Source organism: Chelonia mydas, chromosome 11 (assembly GCF_015237465.2).
Source record: "Chelonia mydas isolate rCheMyd1 chromosome 11, rCheMyd1.pri.v2, whole genome shotgun sequence".
Taxonomy (NCBI): Eukaryota; Metazoa; Chordata; order Testudines; family Cheloniidae; genus Chelonia; species Chelonia mydas.
In genome coordinates, this window is record NC_051251.2 from 59389111 (window position 1) to 59414900 (window position 25790).

Below are 25790 nucleotides of genomic sequence, written 5' to 3' on the forward strand. Positions count from 1 at the left end.
CTTGTTTATTCCTTTCCCCCCCTCCACTGTTCCTCAGACGTTCTTGTTAAACCCTGGATTTGTGCTGGAAATGGCCCACCTTGATTATCATACACATTGTAAGGAGAGTGATCACTTTAGATAAGCTGTTACCAGCAGGAGAGTAGGGTGGGGGGAGAGAAAACCTTTTGTAGTGATAAACACCCATTTTTTCATGGTTTGTGTGTATAAAAACATCTTCTGTATTTTCCACAGTATGCATCCGATGAAGTGAGCTGTAGCTCACAAAAGCTTATGCTCAAATAAATTGGTTAGTCTCTAATTGGAGTATTGAAAAGCTTTTCTAAGTTCATATAGCTGACTCAGCTAGTGTCCCAGTGTACCAAACAACCATATTACCAATTGTCACCCACAGTAAAGTCTGCAGGATGGAAACCGCTCCTGAGGATCATAGGAGATCTGCAGGAGATGGGCTTCCCACCTTCAGAGCTCTGCAGAAAATGAGCTTCACATGAACTCTGCAGTTGGCAGCCATAGTATCAGGGGAACTCTGCAGGATTTCAAGATTTGCAGAAGTGCTGGTGAAATGGGAGTATTAAAGATTTAAAGCTGTGTTTAAAGTTACTGCATTCCTAGTGCATCTCTTCAACCTCTCTCCTGCTGTTCCTGCAAGCTGGTGGAGTTTTTAAGTTATGCAGGGCTTTACCCTCACCTCAGGCTGGGTTGGATGGGCATGAAGAAAGACATGCAAAGGTAAAATACGATATGGACCTTCAGAGGTAGCTGTGTCCTGAAGTGGTCTGTGATTCTAGGAGCTCCTCAAACACTCTGTCATGTAGACTTAGAGCACTCAACCGTCAAAAAAATCTATGAGACAGCCTTCTGACTCACCCTGTAACTGTATTCAGTGTATTCCTTTTTTCCTTCAGTCCCTCTGCCTGGCCTGTTCTTTCCCACAGTGTCCATTCTAGTTATGATCAACTCAAGTTTTCAGGTTTTTGGGGCAGCCATGATGCACGTGTGTGGATTGCAATTATATATTCTTCAAATATAAAAAATGCTGTGTGAACACTTAGGGTTGCTAAGGCACAATGCTGTAAAACTCAAAACCATAAAAATACAGGAAATACAATTTAAAGCCATGTCCCTGCATAAATCACCTTATCTCTTATGAACACCCACAGATATGCTCAAACAATACTTCAACAATTTTACCAGCTGTAAAAACCTGAAGTTGAACTAAGATCTAAGATTATTACAGAAGACAAAGGTATTAGTCTGGAATTAATAGTGTTCATTTATGCTTTTTTCTCCATTAATTTGTAAATATTAGATACATACCTTAAATGAGTGTAGTTAAACACAATGTGTGATTGGAAACTTCTACCATATTGTATTTTGTGGCTTTACTATTAAAATTTTATTTTCATTTACAGTTGCTTTCAAGTAATTGAGTTCTCCTTAGCTTCAGGGAATAATTTTGTTACAGGCCAGTAGAGGCCTCTGCACAGGGCTTAGACCAGGGGTGGGCAAACTTTTTGGTCTGAGGGCCACATCGGGGTTGCAAAACTGTATGGAGGGCCGGGTAGGGAAGGCTGTGCCTCCCCAAACAGCCTGGCCCCCGCCCCCATCCACCCCCTCCCAATTCCCGCCCCCTGACTGCCCCCCTCAGAACCCCTGACCCATCCAACCCCCACTGCTCCTTGTCCCCTGACCACCCCCTCCTGGGACCCCCCACCCCTAACCACCCCCCCTGGAACTCCACCCCCTATCCAACTCCCCTGTCCCCTGACTGCCCCAACCCCATCCATACCCCCTCCCCCTGACAGGCCCCCCAGGACTCCCATGGTTATCCAACCCCCCTGGTCCCTGACCGTCCACACCACCCCCCCCGAACCTCTGTGCCATCCAAACGCTCCCTGTCTGCCCCCCGGGACCCCCTGCCCCTTATCCAACGCCCTGGCTCCCTTACCATGCCACTCAGAGCAGCATGTCTGGCAGCTGTGCTGCCTGGCCAGAGCCAGATGCGCTGCCCTGCAGGAGCGCACAGACCCGCTGCCCACGCGGCAGCATAGCTGCAGGGGAGGGGGGGACAGCAGGGGAGGGACCTGGGGCTAGCCTCCCCGGCCAGGAGCTCGGGGGCCAGGCAGGATGGTCGCAGGCTGCAGTTTGCCCACCTCTGGCTTAGACTCTTGGATTGACAACCTCTTACAAAGTGATGGTGTGGCTTATACCGAGGCATTTCCATGCAGGAAATGTTAGCTGGACCCTGTATGACTATGGAGCTTGTAGTTGTACAGTGTATAAATTGGAACTTGGTTATAATTTGGGGAAAACTAAAGATACTGTATTATAAGATTAAGCAAATAACTGCTGAAATAGGATTATAAAACAAGTGAAAATCCATTATGTAATGTTAACACTCTCTCTCCCCTGGTGCTTTAATCTGTTATTGCAAATCATTTAACTATTTTTCTTTGTCAGTGAATGTTTGTGTGAGAGAACATGTCAGTCATTCACAGTTACGGTGAGATAATCTTATGTTTAATGTGTGAGAAGGGGTGGTTTTTCACTCCTGGTAAACCTGGTGTAGTTAGAAATTCTATATTGGATAGATTGATAACTTACCCACAGTATCTGTTTCTTACACACTTGTCCTTTTATTTTGCCCTGTGATAACGTATTGTTAAAATCAGTAGATGTGTATTATAAAAGGAACAAAGGAGGAAGAAGGAAATCCACAGAAGTAGATTAGTTTTTACTTTCTATACCAATGTCTTAGTTCAGTCACAGCTGAATGTTTTTAAATAAAAGTCAAATCTTCTGGTAAATACTGAATCTTTAGACTATATTTGGAGAACTTTTGTTACAGTCTCACTATACAGCCTCTTCAGAAATTACTGTAAAAATTTCCATCATCCATCTTATTGTGTAAAATGGTAGAAATCCAATATGGAAAAAACCATTAGGTCAGCTGGTCTAGTCCTCTGCCAGTGAAGGATTGTTTTTTACGGTATGCTACTTTCTGAAGCCCTGGGCAATGGCTTTGCCAGAGGGTTACTGACCCTTTCAGAGGCAATGGGTCCCACCCCACCTGTGACACAATTGACCTGCCTCCCGAGGTGGGGAAAATTAGTGTAGCCACATAACAGGAAAGTTATGTGGTTAAATCAGCTTATGCCTGGAGATAAAAGAAACACTCCAGAGAGGTAAAGTGGAGGAGAGGAGGCCAGCCTACCTTGCCTGTTAGTCTAGGGAGAAAGGACAGAGTTGAGAGGGGACAGCTTGGAGAAGCTGAGTGAGGGTCACAGCAGGTTGGAGTTATCCCACACAAATCCCAGAAGGAGGGACTCCTTATCTAAAGAGGGAAACCTAGGCAAGTTAGCAGCCCAGACCCCATGGAAGAAGGGTTGTCGGACTCCTGATTCAAGGAGCAGAAATATACTTGAAGTATCACAAACAGACCCCAGAAAGAAAACAATAAGATCTCTGAATCAAAGGGAAGAAGCGTTGGACTTGAGGGATGAGGGAACAGTGGGATATGTTGTAAGAAACTCAATAAATGAGACCCCATCTAGGGGTATCTTACTTTAAATATTCTGGTCTGGGAGTGAGATTTTACAAGAGCCGGAAGAGGGAGCTAAGGGCATTATATCTGCAGGGCTGCATTATGCCACAAGGGGGTGCTCTGAAATGGCCCTCTGGCTCAAGCTTATTTAAAATGCCTTGAGAAGAATTATGTACCAGAAATTTTTTTCAGATTTATCTCTGTTAATAAAATGCAAGTTAAAATTTCTTGCCGTGTTTAGTTAGCTTTCTCATAAGAAAATGAGATTGGGGGGGGGAGGGGTAAAAATTTTAAAAGACCCAATTTCAAAGGTTTCAGAGTAGCAGCCATGTTAGTCTGTATCCTGCAAAAAGAAAAGGAGGACTTGTGGCACATTAGAGACAAACACATTTATCTGAGCATAAGTTTTCGTGAGCTACAGCTCACTTCATCCGATGAAGTGAGCTGTAGCTCACAAAAGCTTATGCTCAGATAAATGTGTTTGTCTCTAAGGTGCCACAAGTCCTCCTTTTCTTTTTGCCAATTTCAAAGGTGATTTAGGCACTTAGCCTATATCTCGTTGACTTGTAATGAGACTTAGGCATCTAAGTGCATATGCCATTTTTGAAAATGGGACCGAGGCTCCTAAGTCACTTGGGCACATATGAAAATATTATCCTTGCTATCAATGCTATATGAATGCAACACTATACTAAAATATGTGCAATTTGGACCATGAAAAATCTGGCGTTAGTGTGGTTTCTCCACAACCCCCTTTTGAATAGCAAGACTAATCTGAACTTTTATTTAAAAAAAAAAATTGCTATAACCCTTTTAGCTGTGAATATATTTTTGAAAATGTAAAGTGATGATTAGTTTTATAGTCTCAAGGTTATTTTTCTTAAAGATCCTGCGGCATAGGTGCTCCAGGGCTGGAGCACCCACAGGGAAAAAATGGTGGGTGCTGAGCACCCACCAACAGCTCCCCTATCAGAACCTCTCTCTTCCCCCAGCGCCTCCTGCCTGCCGGCGGGCCCCACCTATCAGCACTTCCCCCACCCTCCCAGCGCCTCCCACCTGCCGCAATTCACTGTTTCACAGCGTGCAGGAGGCTCTAGGGTGGAGGAGGAAGAAGCAAGTATGCAGTGCGCTCAGGGGAGGGGTGGAGTGGGGGGGGTGGAGCGGGGGCAGGTGCGGGTGGGGGGCCTTGGTGGAAGGGGTGGAGTGGGAAAGTCAGCACCTGTGTTGTTATAGCTGCTCAGGGCTGGCCTTCTGGATTTGTAAAACCCATACAAGTAGTTCCTTTGATTTTTAAGAGGTTACCCCAAACCAGTTCACAGCTGTGGGTGATGCCACGTGAGTTGTCACTGGTGGCACCATGCTTCAAGCTCTCTTCCAGTCAGCTCCTGCATTTCAGTACCTGAAAAGGCCGCTGGCAGTGGAGTGGTGGAAAGTGCGGGGGAGTGAGAGGCAGCCTACTGTACCAGACAAGCCACAGGATTGAGGTCGAGGGAGAGACATGCATTCTGATCCTTGCATGAATGTAGCCTTAGGGAAGCCATTTAACCTTTGTTTCTCTGTCTAGTAAAAGGAAGTAACCCCAACCTCACAAGGTAATGTAGTGATTAGTATGTAAAGTTCCATGTGTACCTGATTCCCCTTTAACACTGCTATGAAGTTACTTCAGATTCTGTAGATGCTAACATTCACCAGAATGGACATATCTCTCCTGTAGCTGTGGTTTTAAGCTATGTCTAGTTGCTTATTTGCAGAATTGTTGAAAAACTTGTTTAAACGTTGGTAAGTATGCATGGACCCTAGTGCTAGTAGCTAACTTCCATTTCTACATTAGGACCCAAGAACTTTCCTTCTTCCACTCTGTTTTTAATATAAAAATGATCAGTTAAGTTTGGGAGGGAGATGGGCAAAAAATTTCAGAACACTGGATCCTTATGCTGGCCTTGTGCATAGCAATATGTACACAGAGGACAGGAACTGATTGAATTTGAGGGAGAAAGCAAGGGTTTGTCTAGACAAACAGTGTGCGACAATCTGTGGTTTAAATCTGCATCACACTGGCGTGCCACACACAAGCTGTCCATATGGACCCTGCTACCTCACACTAGCAGTTCTCTAGTGCGCTTTAATCTAGTTATGTTTCAAAGTGGAGTAGATTAAAGTTCGCTAGGAAACTTTAATGTGCAGTAGTAGGGTCCGTATGGACAGTTTGTATGTGGTACACTAGTGTGCTGTGGGTTTATACCCCAGCTGGCTGTACACTAACTAGTCATCTAGATAAGCCTTAGGTGATGGTTGACTCTCTCCCCCCTCCCTCCCAATCCAGCTAAAGATACCCAGGCTAGATTCAGTGCAGTATAAAACAACTGCAAAAACATTGGCTGTAGACTAAAGGAAAAAGAGCATTTAATTTTACTTAGTTTAAGTGCATATCTGAGTCTGTTATTATGCTATGTGCTCGTAACTCAGGGCTGGCCAAGGTGTTCTGCCTGTTGGGGTGCAAAAGGTTTTCAGGCCGCTGCTACCACCCCTCCTTCACCCAGCAGCTGAGAAACAAACTTTAAAAACATCTGCATGGAAAAGAAGTGAGATGGAAGTGGACAGTAACCATCCTTTTCGCCTGCCCCTAACAACATCCCTGACACAACTCCTGCTGCTGTTCATTGATTTTGCAATGCAGGTGCATAGTGCAAAGAGGCTTAATCATCAATGAGCTCTGGTATTAGGAAAAAGGAAAGATCCTGAACACAACATTAGAAAGACATTCTGTACCCATAGTTGATAAGCATACAAAAAGGATAGCAACAACCAGCCAAACAAACAACCCCTATAAACCAGCTGATGAAAGGTAAGTTAAATAGCAAAGTTGCATTGAAAATAGTAGGACAAGTTAAATCATAGCAAGTTAAACTATATAAGTAGGTTACTGTTGGTTCAGAACTGGTGAATAAGGCCACAGATAGCTAGGAAAATGAAATATTGAAGGCTTCAACAGCTTTGGTTGGAAGCCAGGTGTATTATTTATCGAATTAAGACCTACATTTGCCTTAAGTTGGTAATATAGAGTCCTAAATTATTACTTTCCTTTTAAAAATCTGGTAAATTAAGTATAATTGGAGTATTTAGTGTTACAAATTTTAAAACAATTGTCAACAACTATATTCAAGTACCGTAGGTTTACAGTGGACTGAACAGACTACACACAAATGTGTTCATAAGATGAACACTGAAATAGAACACAGGAAGTTTGAAAAAGGTAGTAACAGACTTCTGTGTCAAATTGACAACAAACATTTAAGTTGTGTAGGAAAAAGAAAGTAAAATGGAAGCAATAGTGTTAAGGAAAAACAAAATGATACCAAAAAATTGGGGTAGTAAGATGATCAAAGTTAGCAATTTGAATTTGGGAATCACAGAAAGTATAGACAAAACTAATTGTTAAAATTTGATAACCAATACATTTTACATTCTGTAGGAACATTTGAGTTGGCTGGATCATCAGGAGATGTGGGCTACAGTTTGAGTTAGTACAGTTTGTTAGCTGCTAACACAATAACTTTGTTTAGAAATCCAATCATTCTGTGTCCCTCGAGTGTTCTTTCACAATGTGGCCATGCTCACTTGAGCTAGGCTAACTGTTGAGAGACGTTAACTCAAGTGTATGTGGATAACTTTAGTTAATTCTACAGTGAAGACATAGCCAAAGATAAAATTTTTTACTTCTTGACAAATCCATATTGCGCCATTTAGCTGTTCTTCACCTGAAAGTAGTGGCCCATTGATAGTTCAAAAAGCAACTGAGATACCAGTGCACAGAAATCTTCTTTTCAAAAAAGTTAGCATTTCTATCAGTGCTGATAATGCAGTCTGCACACTGTGCTGCCTTAGAGAGGGGTAGAACGCAGACTTCTAACGAATCACTTTCTTAAAGATGGGTATGAGAGTGTGAAGGTCTAAAACGTATCCAGATTCAGAAAACAGAGGCATGTATCTTCTAGTATTCGATGCTATTTTAGTTTGGCAACATCTTGTAATGAAGTTTAAAGGATTTAAAGCTGTCTGCATTCTCAGTCGCTTCATCATTTTGAAATAGAGATTGGTACTGCCAATCATTGCAGGTTTGGCACTGGTTTGGATTCACAAGATGGCTTTGTGTAATTGTCAAGTATTTGAAGCTGCTACTTTGCAAAATGAAAGCAGAATAAATCCAAATAACTTGCATTAATATAAATTTGTAGTATTTGGGGCATGAACTAATGTGAATGAAATATTCCCAACTACCTTCACATTAAATATGAACTCTCACATTTCTGGTATATTGCAATATGCAAGCCATATGAAAATATAAAGAAGTAAAATATAAATCAGAACTCAAACGACTTTCACATTTGTTTCTCCCCTTGTGTTAAAAGACAAGAAAGGTTTATAATTTTCTAAACACTTTCTTCTCCACTACTCTGACCCTTTGGAGTCTCCTGTTTTATTTAATTTTTTTAACTCCAATTCTCTTCCACAGTAGGTTTGTTACGGTTTGTCATCACTATTTTCTAAATTGGCGCTGCTGCATTTGATGCAGAGGGTATCGATTTAGCAGGTCTAGTGAAGACACGATAAGTCAATGGCAGAACGCTCTCCCTTCAACTTCAGTACTCCACCTCCCCGAGAGGTGCAAGCTATATCGAGGGGAGAGCATCTCTCATTGACACAGGGCGGAGTAGACATCGCTGTAAGTCTATCTAAGCTACTTCGACTTAAGTTACGTAACTTACGTAACTTAACTAGTGTAATTTAGATTGACTTACCTTGTTAGTGTAGATCAGGTTACACAGTTGACTGTTTTTCTGGTAAAGCAGGGTTAGCTTCCTTTGGAATCCTCCTGCAATGCTCCTAACACTGCCGAGTGCTATCCTCCTGGAAGCTGGGCTAAAGGTGAGGAATGAACAATTTCTAATTTTTGGACTCTTTCCCATGATTCATATCACATTGTGCTGTTAATGCCATCTTGCTAGGCAAGGTTTTAGGTCAATTTAAAGTGCAACAACATTTAAGATCACCAGTAATTTAAAGTTTTTCACCATAAATCAATATTTCAGATAGTGTTTGTCTAAAATGTTGTTTCTTTGCTCGATACAATACTTTTTCAGTGAAGATTAGCCTGTAATAAAAATCCTGATAAATTTACATTTAATGTTAATACAGTGAAACCTACAAGCATGTGGGTGAGGAAACAAGTGGTTACTAAAGTGCATTCTTTCCTGTTCAGCAATAAAATACATTGTATCAACACAGGATTCTGCTAAGTGATGATTCTTGAAATAACTTTTGTCTTGAACATCAAATGTCAAAGTAATAACAATTTAATCAGTAAACTTAGTTGTGTACTAGTATGTGTTACTTTAGTCACATGTGCCCCTTTGATGACTAGTTGTATAAAGACTTATACTGCTACGTGGTGCTTCCAGTGAGGTGAAAGTGTCTTCATACTGTTCCCAAAACAAGTTCATGCCTTAATGGCACAAAAGCACCCAAAAATAGCATATACCCTGAAAAGGGGGACAACTTTTACCATTCTAGCCTTTCTAATTTAAAATCTTATTAATTCAAGAGGCAAGTCATTTTGGACCAAAAATTTAATCTGCTTTCAAATTGTTCAAATCTAGCGGGGATTCCCAGAGAAAGAGAGAGAGGTTTCAGAGTAGCAGCCGTGTTAGTCTGTATTCGCAAAAAGAAAAGGAGTACTTGTGGCACCTTAGAGACTAACCAATTTATTTGAGCATAAGCTTTCGTGAGCTACAGCTCACTTCATCAGATACATGTAGCTCACGAAAGCTTATGCTCAAATAAATTGGTTAGTCTCTAAGGTGCCACAAGTACTCCTTTTCTTTCAGAGAGAGATAGGTAGTGGGAATTATGTAGAGGCAGAGAGACTATTTTTGGAGAGCTCCTATACAGACAAACAGCCATATCTTCTTCCTTTGCTCTTCTGCATGGTCTTCCCCCTCCTCCTTCTCCTTGTCCCATTATAAATATAACTAGTATCAGTAAATAGGTATCACATTCTGATCATCTCTGTTCTTGTCAACTACCAACGTGTAGCAGTTCTGCCCTTTTGGGTTATTTGCAAGTTTTTGTTTTCTTTTGATTTTCATTTCTGACTTTCACACATAGTTGGAATATCAAAAATCCTTTTCCCTGAGATTACTCTCCTGCAATCACAAATGTTGATTTCAGCCTGACTAACAGAAATAAGAATAGAATCTCAGCGTCACTAACAGAAATGCGAATAGAATCTTTAAAGTGTAGCAGTGTCAACACTGGAATCCTTTGTCTTCCTTTCCCCCACCCTTAGGAGCGAATGCAGATTCCACACAGTGTTGAATAGGCAGGAGGAGAGGACATGTTGATCAAATACTAATGCAATTGACTTCCTGTGGTATTAATGAAAACATGACTCACGTTTTAAGTATTTTAAGTTGGATTCTTGTAAACCTTCTGATATTTCTATTTTAGCTTTTTTTAAAAATCACATACATATGATTGGTATAGTACAAAATAATTGCAGAAGAGTTACCATGTGAAAAAGCAATTGCAGAATGTTAATTTGTCAGAGCATGTCCTGACACGGATGAGTCTGAAACCCCTATCAAATTAGCTTTAGTTAGCAGACTACAGACACAATTAAAATTTTTATCTTTGCCATCCAGAAACATTGAAACTGGAATAAACTGGAGAGAGGGGAGCGCAGTGGGAGAAGAACAGACTGCATTGAAACTGGAATAATAAATATTCAAATAGCAAAATATGACAAGATTAGTCATGAAATGTTCAGTAGTGTAAATGTATTAACTGCTTGTGTCTGTTGGTGAACATTTGAAAATGCCAGTAAATTAAAATTTATTTCAGGAAGTGTTAAGTGTCTAAACATTCTGGTTCCAAAGTGCTGGAATCCCTAAGTGGTGGGAGACCATCCTCAGCCTCAACCTCCAAAGGGGTTAAAAAGTTTAGAAAAGCCCCAATGTAGGTTTTGGCCTCCTTGGTTGCAGCCAAACCTAAGGTACCAATCACAATGAATCCACATCGATAATTTATAATCAAGCATAAATACTTGGCCTCACAGGTGTCAGCCTCTGTTGAAAGAGTCAGTCCTTGAGAGCCTAGTTCTAGGTATCCGGTACTTCTGGTTCCTCTCAAAGAAGTGCAAAAGCATATCCATAAGGCTCTGGTTTTCGAAGTCACTGTCACAGCAAAGGGTGACATTGAAGGCTGAGGTTGTAGTACAGATCTTCACCCTCCCCCAGATCCAAAGCTGTTGATTTCATGCTTAAAATCTCTTCACAAGTCTGATAAAGGTTCTGATACTTCCTTGGAGCCAGTGGTTGCTGCTGGATCCATGGTTACCATGGTGGCCAGATTCAGCATGTCAAGCTCCTGGAACATACTCATTTGAATCAACTGATGGATCTGGGAGCCTCTCAGACAGCACTGGATATGTTTTATCCTCAGTGCTTAAAGACAAAGAAAAGAAATGGAAGGCAATGGGGTCAGTTCCTTCTTCTCTGGGAAAGAAAAAAAAAAGGCTAAATTACTTTCCTTGTCTACTCAACCTTCCTGGAAATGCATGAAACTCCCCCTAGAACTCCTGCTTGTTTCTCAGGGAAATGTCTCAACTCTTTTGGATTTCTGCTTCACCAAGCCATTGTTGTCATCCTTGGAAACATCATTGGGTCAGGTCTCAGATACATGCTCTGGATTTGGAATCAGGCCACAACTGACACAACTGGCTATGACACATCAGGGAACCCTGAGAGCATGGAGACCCCTGTCCTATACAAATAGCATTCTGGGGAATAAAAAGCAACTACAAGCACTGGCACTTGGTTTCCCTGTTCAATTTTGTATTGCTGCCTCCTTTTGAGTTCAAGGAGGCAGCAATACAAAATTGAAGAGGGAAACCAAGTCACATAATATTAATAAGACTAGTACAGAAACCTCCCAGTTCGTCACACCTAGTCAAAACAGCCTAATAACATCATAAACAAAATAGCCTAATAACAACAACAACAAAATAGCCTAATAACATCAGCCACACTATCAGAGGCTCGTTCACCTGCACATCCACCAATGTGATATATGCCATCATGTGCCAGCAATGCCCTTCTGCCATGTACATTGGTCAAACTGGACAGTCTCTACGTAAAAGAATAAATGGACACAAATCAGATGTCAAGAATTATAACATTCATAAGCCAGTCGGAGAACACTTCAATCTCTCTGGTCACGCAATCAGAGACATGAAGGTCGCTATCTTACAACAAAAAAACTTCAAATCCAGAGTCCAGCGAGAAACTGCTGAATTGGAATTCATTTGCAAATTGGATACTATTAATTTAGGCTTAAATAGAGACTGGGAGTGGCTAAGTCATTATGCAAGGTAGCCTATTTGCCCTTGTTTTTTCCTCCCCCCCCCCCCCCCCCCCCCCCCCCCGGGTCTTCTGGTTAAACTTGGATTTATGCTGGAAGTGGCCCACCTTGATTGTCATGCACATTGTGGGGAGTGGTCAGTTTGGATGAGCTATTGCCAGCAGGAGAGTGAGTTTGTGTGGGTTTTTGTGTGTGTGTGTGTGTGTGTGTGTGTGTGTGTGTGTGTGTGGTTGGGGCGGGGGGGGGTGAGAAAACCTGGATTTGTGCTGGAAATGGCCCACCTTGATTTTCATGCATGTTGTAAGGAGAGTGGTCACTTTGGATAGGCTATTACCAGCAGGAGAGTGAGTTTGTGTGTGTGTGTTTCGTGGGGGGGGGGGTGTGTGTGTGTGTGAGAAAACCTGGATTTGTGCTGGAAATGGCCCACCTTGATTTTCATGCATGTTGTAAAGAAAGTGGTCACTTTGGATAGGCTATTACCAGCAGGAGAGTGAGTTTGTGTGTGTGTGTTTCGTGGGGGGGGGGGGGGGTGAGAAAACCTGGATTTGTGCTGGAAATGGCCCACCTTGATTTTCATGCACGTTGTAAGGAGAGTGGTCACCAGCAGGAGAGTGAGTCTTTGTGTGTATGGGGGTGGGGAGGTGAGAAAACCTGTATTTGTGCTGGAAATGGCCCACCTTGATTTTCATGCATGTTGTAAGGTGCGTGGTCATTTTGGATAGGCTATTACCAGCAGGAGAGTGAGTTTGTGTGTGTGGTTTTTGGAGGGGGGTGAGGGGGTGAGAGAACCTGGATTCCTGCAGGAAATGGCCCACCTTGATTATAATACACATTGTGATGCGAGTGGTCACTTTGGATGGGCTATTACCAGCAAGAGAGTAAGTTTGTCTGAGGGGGGGCAGAGAGTGAGAGAACCTGGATTTGTGCTGGAAATGGCCCATCTTGATGATCACTTTAGATAAACTATTACCAGCAGGAGAGTGGGGTGGGAGGAGCTATTGTTTATGGTGTCTGTATGTATAGTGGTAATTTCCACAGTATGCATCCGATGAAGTGAGCTGTAGCTCACGAAAGCTCATGCTCAAATAAATTGGTTAGTCTCTAAGGTGCCACAAGTCTTCCTTTCTTTCTAGTCAAAACAGGCACTCATTCCTGTACCACTATTTATTGGTATTGCCAGTGCTTGTAGTTGCTTTTTATTCCCCAGAATGCTATTTGTATAGGACAGGGGTCTCCAAACTACGGCCCGCAACCTGGATGCGGCACGGGGCTTCCCTTTGTCCGGCCCTCCAATCAACAGGGGAGAAGTGAACAGCTGAGTAGGCACACCCAGCAGGCAGGGGGAGGGGCTGCTGGCAGCAGCTCATGTGTGCAGAGGGGTGAGTGCTTCTGGGAGCCAGTGTCCCCCCAAAAGGGGAGCCAGCTTAGGGGAGAGTCGTTGCTGCAGCCAAGCAGGTACAGGGAGAAGCAAACAGGCAGGCTGCAACTGAGTAGGCAGGCCGAGCAGGCACGGGGAGGGGCTGCCAGCAGTAGCTTGCACGGGTGTGGGGGGTAGCTGAGCTGTGCGGAGGGGGTGAGTGCCCCCGGGAGCCAGTGTCCCCCCAGAAGGGGAGCGAACTTACGGGAGAGTTGCTGCAGCCGAGCAGGCACGGACCCCTGCCTTAGAGTAAAAATAGAAGCCAGATGCTTAATTACATCTCCAATAAATGGAGTAAAGAAGATGGAAATTAACAATTTCATAATGGTTAAATTTTAACTACAACACTAATAGAACCAAACAGTCCCAACCAACAATGGGAACCTGGAGCTTCTCTTACCAAAATACAGCCAAACTTTCAATCCTTTGTCATTTTCTTCAGCAGAGCAGGCATGCCTACTGGGCACAGTGAGAAGGGAGCAGGCACGGGGCAGAATAGACCCAAAAAGGGGAGCCTGATTTAGAATTTAATGCAATACAGACACAGTAGAGTAGTGTTGTTTTTAACGATTTGCATATATTTGCATATATTTAATTTCTTTCGCAGTCGCTTCGGCCCGTGAAGCCCCTTCAAAAATCTAATATGGCCCTCATCTCATAAAGTTTGGAGACCCCTGGTGTAGGAGAATATATTTATTTTTTAGAAAGAAAGCTCTTTAGTGCAGGGACTGTCGTTTACTGTGTTTGTACAGTGCCAAGCACAGTGAAGGCCCCAACCTAGCTGAGACTAGGTACTACCACAATGCAAATAAAAATATTATTTAAACTTCTGAGTAGAAAGCAAAAATAATAGCCTTTCAATCATTTAAACCACTCTCACAGTTTTTCTGGATTTACTTCATGTAAACTAGCCACTTCTTTAAACTAGCCATAATGAATTCTTTTATAAGGAAACAAAGTCTGGGTGGCTTCATCGTCCGTCCCATATTTTAAATTTTTGCACAGTAAAGGCTAATTATTAGGAAGGTCCCATGTAGTAGCAACTTGGGAAGGTAGAAAAACTTTTTTCTCATGTGATCCTAGCTGTATTCAGCTACCATATGCAACTAATTTTAAAGTCTGCGGGTTTTCCCGAGAAGAAGATAAAATTTCTCAAGGATGCATGATTTCTTCCCCTTCCCTGTTGAAAGTCATACATTTCAGTGTTTCTGTGGTAATTCTCAGATTTTACTTTTCAACAAGGCAATTAGCACCAGTTTGGGAATGATAGTATTGTACCATCTTTTCATACATTTGTTTCCTTGGCCAGTCCCATGTCACGGAGCAGAGAATGCAGGACAGCTGAGTATTCCAGGCGTGAAGCATCTGTTCCTGTGAATAAAACTACTGCATGTGACTGGCAAGTACTTCTCAGGGCAGCATATGCTAGTCGATAATATAGGACCTTTTTGTCCTCAGCAATGTGACTGACTATCCTCATTTGAAAAGAAAAGGATATATATGAAATACTAGATAGCCAACTGAATTTTCGGGCTCATACTACTGCTTGGCATATTCACATTATAATAAACTCCACTTTAAGTGTTGTATGTCCCTTGTAGAACTCTAATTAGGGACTTGTAGTGTAGCTGAACAATGTATTATGGGTGAGGCTGGTAGGACTGCCAGCTATTCAGGTTGTTCAGCATTTCCCATTATAAGACCCTATTTTCAGTTGCTTATAACTTTGCCAAATTTTAACCATTTGGGCTGAAATTTTCCATGACCTGTTGTCTGCCTTGGGCTGGATTTAAAAAACAACATATCAGTCAAGCAGGTCAGCTGTTTCCAAGAACAAAGCTAGTGAAAATATGTTGTTTTCCCCATATTAAAAAAATATTTGAGAAGTTCTAACAGCCCCATTCTTCAGAGAAGAGACTTCAAATTTGGTAAGGGGAAGTGGCTTTTGTGTAAGGGATGTAACATTTGCTTTCCTCATGAAAATCTACTCCAATTTGGCTAACTTCTAAACTTTTGAAAAATTGCAGTTCACACATTCACTAGAGACTAATAAAATATTAGCAGCTAACTTCTCAGAAGTTTCTGTTCACATCATGAAAAGGAGTACTTGTGGCACCTTAGAGACTAACAAATTTATTTGAGCATAAGCTTTCATGAGCTACAGCTCGATGAAGTGAGCTACAGCTTTCGTGAGCTACAGCTCGATGAAGTGAGCTGTAGCTCATGAAAGCTTATGCTCAAATAAATTTGTTAGTCTCTAAGGTGCCACAAGTCCTCCTTTTCTTTTTGTGGATACAGACTAACACGGCTGCTACTCTGAAACCTGGATGAATTTGGGAGCTCAGAGACTGGGAGCCAGTATGTGAGAGGGAGACTGAGGTTGGATGAGGAGCCAAGGGCTGGTTGAGCAAGACTTCTGGGACTGGGAGCTAAAGACAGAGACTAAGACTGGTTGGGCATGGAAACTGGAAGACAGAGGATGAGACTGGGACTAGATGAGCCAGGAGATTGGCAGCTGGAGGAGGAGACTGGGATTGGCTGGGCAAAGAGGCTGGAACTGGGAGGTGGGGGATGGGGTTGAGATGGGATGAGAAGCTGCGGGGAGACTAGGACTGGCTGGCTAAAGAGACAGACTGAGAACTAGTGGGGTAGAGGGAAAGAGATCAGGTGGAGAAGGGGGAGACCGATCTGACAAGGAGCTGGAGCATGGGGGAGGTTTGGGACAAGGAGTCATAGAGGGATCACAGAGCCATAGAGGGAGAGTGGCTGGTGAGCCTGGAGAGGGAGTGGGGATGGTGAACATGTGTGAGTAGGTGGAGGTTAGGATGGTGCGGAGAGGAACTGGGACTGGCTGGGCAAGGAGACTGGAATGGGGAGTCTGAAGGAGTGAGATTAAGATTGGGATGGGGAGTTTAGAGGAGTGAGACTAAGGCTTGCTGGGCAAGGAGACTGGAACTGGAATGAGAAGCAGAGACTAGGACTGGCTGGGTGTGGAGAATGGGACTGGGATGAGAAGCTAGGTTGGGGAAGAGATGGGACTGGGACAGGAACAGTTTGGAAGATAAGGCAGAAGGAGGTCAAGCTTGGGGGGAAATGGGCAGAAGAGACTGTGCCCACTAGACACACTTCCCTACAGAGCCTGTAGTGGCCCCAAGAAAAATTCCTGAGTCTCTCTATTCTGCTGTTGTCAGCAGATATCTGTGAAGCCTACTGGCAAAGTATCGTATCCCCCTCTACTGCCGGTTCTACAAAGAGGATGACAGCCTCCTACTACTATCAATTACTCAGCTTAAGTCTGCATGGTGGATCTAAAGGTTCTCACCCTGCTGATGAGCCATGTGGTTGTCAGTACAATACAACATGATGGATTTTCTGTATTTTCAATTCGTATTTTGTTAAAACCTAGAACATTATACACAAAAATAACCTGATGTTAAAAAGAACATTATTAAAGTTCCCAAGTCAAGCCCTCAAGTTAGGAAATGCCAAAATTCAAGGCTGCCTGTGCAACATTAACTTGGCCCCCTTGTGTGTATGTATCATGATACAATCTTTCATTATATTTTCATATCCTACTTTTTCCCACAGGACCCCTTTCCCATTCAGTGCACAGGGTTGACCTGCTATTGGGGTGAATCAGGGTCGTGTAAGTGGTCACTAATTGTGTGTTCCTCATTTTCTGGTGCTTGATCTGCCTGGGATGGGCCACACTGAGAATGCCACCCTCAGGGCAGATTGTAAGAAATAGGACAGACAATCCACAAATCTGGTGGTTTGCTCTGTAATTAAATTCACCAAACCAGTAATGAAAGAGCATCTGCAGTACCACACTGGTTAATCAGAAGCCAAACACAGACGCCTTTAGATATTCCAGCCCTTGGATCTCATCCAGGCAGCACAATCTAATATAGTGAGAGGTTACTGAAAACCCATTTCACCATATGTGAGGTTCTTTCTAATTGTAAAGGATCAGACACAAATCCCTGGGTCAGTATGAATCTCAGATCTTACCCAAATATCACGCTGCCAGTCAATTCTTAGTAAACTAAATAAAAGATTTATTAATTAAAAAAAAGAAAGGAGTTATAAGAACATAAGAATAGCCCTACTGGGTCAGACCAAAGGTCCATCTAGCCCAGTATACTGTCTTCTGGCAGTGGCCAGTGCCAGGTGCTCCAGAGGGAATGAACAGAACAGATAATCATCAAGTGGTCCATCCCCTGTCGCTCATTCCCAGCTTCTGGCAAACAGAGGCTAGGGACAACATTCCTGCCCGTCCTGGCTAATAGCCATTGCTGGACCTATCCTCCATGAATTTATCTAGTTCTTTTTTGAACCCTGTTATGGTCTTGGCCTTCACAACATCCTCTGGCAAGGAGTTTCACAGGTGACTGTGCGTTGTTTGAAGAAATACTTCCTTTTATTTGTTTCAAATCAGCTGCCTATTAATTTCATTTATAAGAAAGCCAGAGAGGAAAATAATTCTTCATAGTAGGATTTGAATAAGGTGCAGTAAATAAGATCTGGGGTCACACAGTAAACAATAAGCAGAAAACAAAATATTGAGTAGCTCTCATTAAGTGAGCATCGTCCATCTGGAACACTGAATGAGGGCCGGAGTTCTGTTTAAATAGTAGTATGTTGTTTTGTAATTAAAGATTGTATAATACGTATATATATATATGTATGTATATAATAATACATATGCAGAAGGGGGCCAATTTAATGTTGCACAGATAACCTTAAAACAGACATTTCTGAACCTTTGAGTGCTTGATTTTGCAACCTTATTGTTGATATTGCAACTTTAATGTTATTTTTGTGTGTAATGTAATATTTATAGATACCACAAAGTGTTGCTGGGATTATTATTTATAGGCTAGTTTGCTTAGCAGTCTACCTTTATGTGGGGTTCTCAGGATCAGGAATATCTTGAGTTTTTGACCCCTTAGTGCATGTTTATGGTTTTATAATTAAGAGTAGCTTACTTCCAGTTCTGGAAATTTTATTTAATCTTATTGCTACCAAACAATTATAAACACTTTTGGGTTGGTTATAATATGGGAATGTTATTGCAGTATTCATCACATTCTTATAAAGACATATATCTTTGTGGGCCAGCAAAATAAATGCATTTAATAATTTACAATTTAATGATTTTTTTTTTTAAAGTTCAGAGTTAATTATCCCAAAAGGTCACTTGTCTATTGTCTAAACAGTGCATCCTATTAGTAGTAATCATTTCCTGGAATTGAAAGAGCCAAGATTACGGCTGCTTACATATAGATGTGTAGTGCAAATTCTTAATAGGACATTATCTTTGCTAGGAGCATAGTGTAGACCATTATCATCATAATGTGTTTGAATTCATGTGTCCATGTTCCTATGCATCAACTTTAGTGTGTCCTTTTCACAAAATCACTTTCAAAGAAAAGTATGTTGGTGTTGTGAAAAGTATGTTCATTGTGAAAATTGGAACTAATTCAGATACTTTGCACTTGTTGACTTTCAACTGAGGTCCTCCTTAAGGATATTTGTTTTCTGTTACTAATGAAGGTATGATATAGGCTTAGTATCATGAACTATGCCTTTATGAAAGTGATGGTGATTATATAAATAGAAAACAGGACAAAAATCCTGTGGATAAAACCTTTGAATTCCTAACTATTCAAATATTTTGAAGTTTGTTGTTCTTTTAATATTAACTCTAAAAGGAATACATATACTCAGAGAAGGCTAATGACAATTATCTAAGATTAAGAGATAATTTGGCATAGGATCAAGGTATTCATTTTCATCCTCTTTTACTGAATTTTTAAAATATCCTACTGTGAATCCCACAGGAGAGAGTTGTGCATGTGCTGCTGCTCTTGTCAGCGTTTGTTCTCCCAGAAGCATTGGACAGGATCGTATCATTTCCACTCTGCTGCTAATGCTCTTTCTTGGCACTCTTTGCTAAACGTGGTGTGCAGAGGCAGCAATAGGTGTGATGCTGGGGAGAAGAAAGCGGTCCCAATGGAATAGATTTGTGGAAGAGTGGAGACAAAAAGAAAATTGAATGGGCGATTCCATAGGCAGCATGTGATTCTTTCATTTGGGATGGCTGGGCATGAGCCCTGGAAGCTCCCTAGAAGTGTGTGTGTGGGGACGGGGCACTGGTGCCCTGATCATTACCCCAGCTCCTGCTCCACCCTTGCTTGGCCTCCTCCCCCCAAAGCCACTCCTGCGCTCTGCCTCAAGGCCCTGCTCCTGCTTGGCCTCTTGCCCTGAGGCCCTACCCCCACTCTACCTCTTCCTGCCCCTGTTCCCCCAAGGCGGAGAGGAGTGAGCGGAGGGTGGGGAGGGGACCTCTGGGGGAAATGGCAAAGCAAGGGCGGGGCCTTGGGGCAGAGTAAGGGCAGGGCACCGGTCTGGGCCCTGGTGGCCCCCCACTTCTCACGAGCTATCAGCGGCTTTGCTCCAAAGGTGGCGGGCCAGCACGCCTCCAAAAGGAGGCTAGCTGCATCCAGCATTTCTTGCCCGTTTGGGAAGGCTTAGCCTCCCCAAGCCTCTTATACCCACCACCCATTGGTGACTTAGTCCACTCCAATATTGTTTATGCTAGTCCAGTGGGAGCCCATCAGAGTTCAGCTTGATTTAGCTCCTGATGCCAAAAGGATCTGGAAGTAATTAAATAACACACTTAGCCCTGGCAAAAGGATGTATACCACATCACTACCGAGCAATCATAATAGGTAGGCTGGAGAAGCCTCACAACTGATGCACACTGTGCGTTGAAATCATTTGTATTCCATACCTGTAAAGTTTCGGAAATCTAAATTTTTTTAATGCACTTAGTAATGTTTTTCTTTTGTTGTCATCATATTAACCTTGGGGTAGACCTTAGCTTTGTTTGTGACTGCGGGATTACAGGTTAAAGGATAGATGTTCATATGCCAAGAACAAAATGCTCTTTAATTTTTACTTTTGAAAGACCTAAATCACCCTTTCTGTGCTAGACCCATGGGCTGATTACGATGTATGCACATATGCAGACATTTTAATGACAAATTGGTTACAATCTAGAAATGGTTTTCTTGTTTTCTTTTCTTCTCAAGCTACCCAGAGTGAGGAGCGGTTGTGTGCATTTAAGGACCCATATCAACAAGACCATGGAATCAGTGAGAGTCGAATCTCTCAGGAGAATGGCACAATTTTGTGTATGAAAGGCAGCACCTGCTATGGACTTTGGGAAAAAACACGAGAAGGAGACATACATCTTGTAAAACAAGGTAAGTAACAGTTAAACTTTGCTAATCCTTTTGTGTAGAAGTAACTTGTTGGTTTGAAGGGTTTAAGTTGCGAGGCTCTTTTTTTTTTTTTTTTTTTGGCTAAACAATTAGACAAATCTTGTTTTTCTTCTTCTGAAACTTACTGCATAGCAGTTTATTAGGTGTGAACAGAAAGTTCCTTTTGAAAAAAGAAAAGTGCTTTGAAAGACTAATAGGTACATTTTCAGTGCATAGTTCAAGGCAAATTAGGCATAAAACACCTTATTACCCTGTATGTCAAGATTAAAGTTGCTTTCCTGGGTGAATTGTAGTACATTTACTAAGTTGGCAAGATGCCTGATAGAGAGTAAACTTCTCATTAATCAGAGATGTTCATTTTACATTGACTGTATATGTTTGATTATGAAGGACTCTATACATGAATATAATAAATATGTCACAAAATTATAATTTTCTGAAAAATACTTCACTAATCAACTAATCTTGCTCACTAGAGAATTGGTATTTTGTGATCAAGGATGTTAAGAGATTCATAGCTACAGTAAAAGTCAGATTAACTCTGATCAAATGCCATTTAATCCAGGTGTAGAATTTTTAGGCCATTTCTAAGTCATTTTTCATTAGAGACTGATAATCACATCAGATAACCACACTGTGGTAGTTTAGTGAACTGTGTAAATATCACTGGGAACCAGGTAAAAACGCCACGTATTTTTTTCTTGTAACCTAACTCAAGATGTGTTCCCAATCTCCAGAGTTGAAAGGCTAGAACATTAATTTAATCTTTCACTTAGATTATCTCTGTTTCTCTTTAATCAGTTGTTAGAGGTATCTGAATAGTACTTTAATTCATTCTGGATACAGAAAATGTGTTTTTCCACAAAATTTTTAATATATTTAGAGGAATTGATTGGGGCTTGAGTCACTGCTGCTGGCAACATAGTTGCCTTATCATGCAAATGATTGTAATCTGCAACTATGCTTTGTGGCCTTTACCCCAAGGATATTTGCTCTTTTGTTCTCTAGTGTTTCTACCAGGGAAAACAGTTTTAAATTGTGGCCAGTGTACCTCCTGGGCAGCACTGGGTTACTGCAGATGTCCTGGAAGGGGTGATGATTGTGGGTGGCTCGTACTATTGAATGGCCTTCTCCAGGGAGACTTTCCACTGCAAAGGGGCTCTGTGCACTGGATTAATCCAATCAAAGGAAGCATAACAGAGGGATGAGTTGAGCACTTCATATTTAAAGACACAATGTGCAGTGTCCCAGTCAGTTGCTATTATTATTTTAAGCTGGGGGTTTTTTAATATATTTTGGCGGATTTTAATTGGGGTAGAGGTTGGATGAAGGATAATGGCAGGAATAGGGGAGTTAGTAAACATAAAAATAAGAGCATAGGAAAAGGAATTAAGTGGAAGAAGGTTGGGAACAGTGGTGAAGGGAAAGTGATGGGGAACACTGCAATAAATTATTAGAGCTGTTAAGGAAGACAAAGCTGCATTTTGAAAGGCTTTCAAACTAAAGACAAGAAATTTTTTTTTGTAGTGCTGGTGGAACTCAGAGTGAGGTAATGTGGTCAGAGCAGCAAGCCAGGAGGATAATCTTAGCAGCAGCATTTTGAATGGATTCAATGAGACAAGTTTGCTTTAATGAATACCAGAGAGGAAGAACTTGCATTTGTCAAGACACAAGATAAGAAAAGACAGAATTTTATACATATTACATAAGAATAACCTGCAGGATTTAGACATGGCCTGATTTTATGACTTTAGAGAGAGGGCTAAGACAAAGATGACATCCAGTTTGTGGGCCCAAGTGACTAAGGGGATGGTACTGTTGCCCGTGGTGTCAGAAATATAGGAAAAAGGGAGGATCTGCAGGGGAAAGATCAAATGCTCTGTTTTGGCCATGTTGAGTTTAGGCTGACAGCTGGACACCTGTGAGGAGATGTCAGAAAAATAGGTAAAGATGTGGGTTTTGATGAATGGGAGAACAGTTCTGGGAGAAGAGGTGAATTTGTGAGTCATTAGTCTGAAGGTGGTAGCTGAAGTCTTGCAAACAGGTAAGATTAACCTACTCATCTGTGGAAGGAAAGAAAGAAGAAGCCCAAGGATGGAGCCATGTAGTAACCCCACTGAAAGTTAGTTTGCTGGATAAGAAGGATCCACCAAACGAAACGCTGAAAATATGATTAGAGAGAGTAGAAGAAGAGCTAGAAGAGGGAGGATGAAGTTACAAAAGTTGAGTGAGGACAAGATTTCAAGGAGAAAGTGTCAAAGGCATAGATCTAAGAAAGGAAGATGGAGTACTGGCCCTGAAATCTGGCCAGAAAGAAATTACTGGAGATTTTGGGGACAGTAGTTTCAATGAAGCATAGACGATGTATGCTAGGTTTGGGGCGTGTCTGGGATGGAACTGCAGAAGAGGAACTCCAGAGTGCAGTTGTAGATGGCACATAGGAGGCATTTGGAGATGAAGGGAGGAAGAGAGGCTAGGTGATTAGTTTTAAGAGTGAGTGGAGGCCAAGGTTCTTTGTTTTAAGATGGGGGAGACTAAAGTAGGCTTATACAAGAGAAACCTGATAAGAGTGAGAGGTTGAGGAGAAAAAATAGTTAATTAATTATATTTATTAATTATATTTAGTAAATACAAATGTAAACACTGGTGCAAAATCAATTTTGGTACCATTTGGTACCATTTCACTTCCTTCCTTTTGCAGGATGCTGGTCTCACATAGGAGACCCACAGGAGTGTCACTATGAGGAGTGTATAGTAACAACCACCCCTTCCTTGATTCAGAATGGAACGTATCGCTTCTGCTGCTGCAGCACTGACTTGTGTAATGTCAACTTCACTGAAAACTTTCCTCCTCCTGACCCAACTGATACAACACCTTTCAGTAAGTCAAAACTCCTAGACCTACATGATTTCATGGTTTAAGTATAATTAATTTGAGAAAGACCTCTCTTTCATGCTACTATGGAATATTGGTAGAAACCTAAAGCTATACTGTGCTTTTGTTGTTGTTAAATTAAAGTACATTGGCACTTCACTGCTGTTTTTATTCTTTCACAGAGGTCATACATTATCTTGCTTTGTACTTTCAAATCATTTAGGTCCTATACACACTGGGATTGGAACTATGCAAGCTCTATAAGAACGTTCAAATATGGCTGTTGCTTAAAGAATTCTAGCATGGTTTTTCTGCCTCTTGTGGACAGGGGTTATTTTCCCTAAGGTGCACGCAAACCAGATAGTACCTTCGGCTATCCCCTTGGGTTGTCTGTCATGGGGTTATTTGTCAAAAATACACTGTTCATTCTGATCGGGGAAGCCATGCTAGAACCCTGTTAGCAACGATTATATATAAATATGGTTATAACGAGCACCCTTCTTATCCCACTGTGAAAAGGGCATTTTAGATTCTGTATACAATATATTGTAAAGTTCTACACAGTAGTGCCCAAACACTTAAAGCACAGTATGGTTTGGTCAGAGTATATGGGGCCAAAATGTATTCCTTGATCATGGTACAATCTTCGATTTTGTAGGGCTGTAGTAAAGTTCAGGAATGTGATTAAAACACATTCAGTTCAATCTACATAGCAATACTGGACCACCTTGATAAGCATATTGGGGTACTACAGTGTTGTAAACAGACTGCTCAACATCATAACTTTATAGTGTGAAGAGACCATACCTTGTAGCATAAGTGATAGTAGGAAGATGCAGCTAAAACCAAAGAGAAGCTGCTTTGATTTAAGATTTAGGTAACAGTACTGCCAGTAATCTCCAGAAATCTGAACTGATGAAATTTTATTGCCTTCACTTTGACAGAAAAGAGTGAGAATTAAAATAAGAGAAAAGATTTCTGTGCAAGATGAGTTTCCTCACTAGAATCTTCACAAACGATTCTAATCTGTTTTGTTTTTTAACTGTGTAATTTGTGACTATCAGCAGCTCTTGCCTGGAGTACATTTTTCACACCACCCAACTTCATAGTGTCAGAGAACAGAAAAGAAAGGGGGCTGTAAGAGAGCAATTTGTAATAATCCATGTCATGATTGCTATGCCAGCATCTTTTTGTCCTGTCAGCAAATTGAAATAGTGGGGCCTTGAGATGGCTAGTGTCATTCCCAAGAACCTGACCTGACAGGAAATCTGGAGCTAATTTTGTTGAATCACTCCTCAACAAAAAGAGGTAGAAAATTCCTGCAGTTTTAATGGCTTAGTCTATACTTCAGTACAGCCTTCTTCCCTGACCATATAATGCCCTTGTAAATAAGGCATTTTGTGAATATGGAGTTTTGGATTATTCATATCTACATAAAATTAATAGTGTACCTCTGGAAAATGGCTACTTTTTTATAAGACTTTTTCTTTGTTCACATCTGATTCTTGGTTTAGCCTAGAACAGGGGTGGGCAAACTTTTTGGCCCGAGGGCCACATCAGGGTTGCGAAACTGTATGGGGGGCTGGGTAGGGAAGGCTGTGCCTCCCCAAACAGCCTGGCCCCTCCCCCCATCTGCCCCCTCCCACTTCCTGCCCCCTGACTGCCCCCCTCAGAACCCCTGACCCATCCAGCCCCACCTGCTCCTTGTCCCCTGACCACCCCCTCCTAGGACCCCGCCCCCTAACTACCCCTCCTGGGACCCCACCTCCTATCCAACCCCCTCCCGCCCCCTCCCCCCCTCCCCCCGGCTCCCTGTCCGCTGACTGCTCTGCCCCCTATCCACACCTCCGCACGCTGACAGGCCCCCTTGGGACTCCCACACCTATCCAACCCCCCTGATCCCCATCCCCGACCAACCCCTGCAGAACCCCTGACCCATCCAACCCCCCTCTGCTCCTTGTCCCCTGACAGCCCCCTCCTGGGATCCCCACCACTAACCTCCTCCCAGGGACCTGACCTGCTCCCTGTCCCCTATCTGCCCCCCCCCCACTTCCCGACCCCACCTCCTATCCAACCCCCCCGTCCCCTGACTGCCCCACCCCCTATCCACACCCCTGCTCCGTGACAGGCCCACCGGGACTCCCACACCTATCCACCCCCCCGCTCCCCGTCCCCTGACAGCCCCCGCCCAGAACCCCTGCCCCATTCAACTGCTCCCTGTTCCCTGACTGCCCCTCAGAACCC

The 25790-nt window shown here is 42.4% G+C and overlaps 1 protein-coding gene across 4 annotated transcripts in view; it reads left to right on the top strand.

Annotated features, from left to right (window-relative positions):
• BMPR2 (bone morphogenetic protein receptor type 2) overlaps window positions 1-25790 on the top strand; it is a 174248-nt gene that overhangs the window by 77887 nt on the left and 70571 nt on the right. For all 4 annotated transcript variants that reach the window (XM_043525715.1, XM_037912427.2, XM_037912426.2 and 1 more), the window contains 2 exons: window positions 20480-20653; window positions 23373-23552. In XM_043525715.1, coding sequence (XP_043381650.1) covers window positions 20584-20653; window positions 23373-23552 — 250 coding nt within the window. In that variant the 5' untranslated portion in view covers window positions 20480-20583. The remainder of the gene's footprint in view (window positions 1-20479; window positions 20654-23372; window positions 23553-25790) is intronic.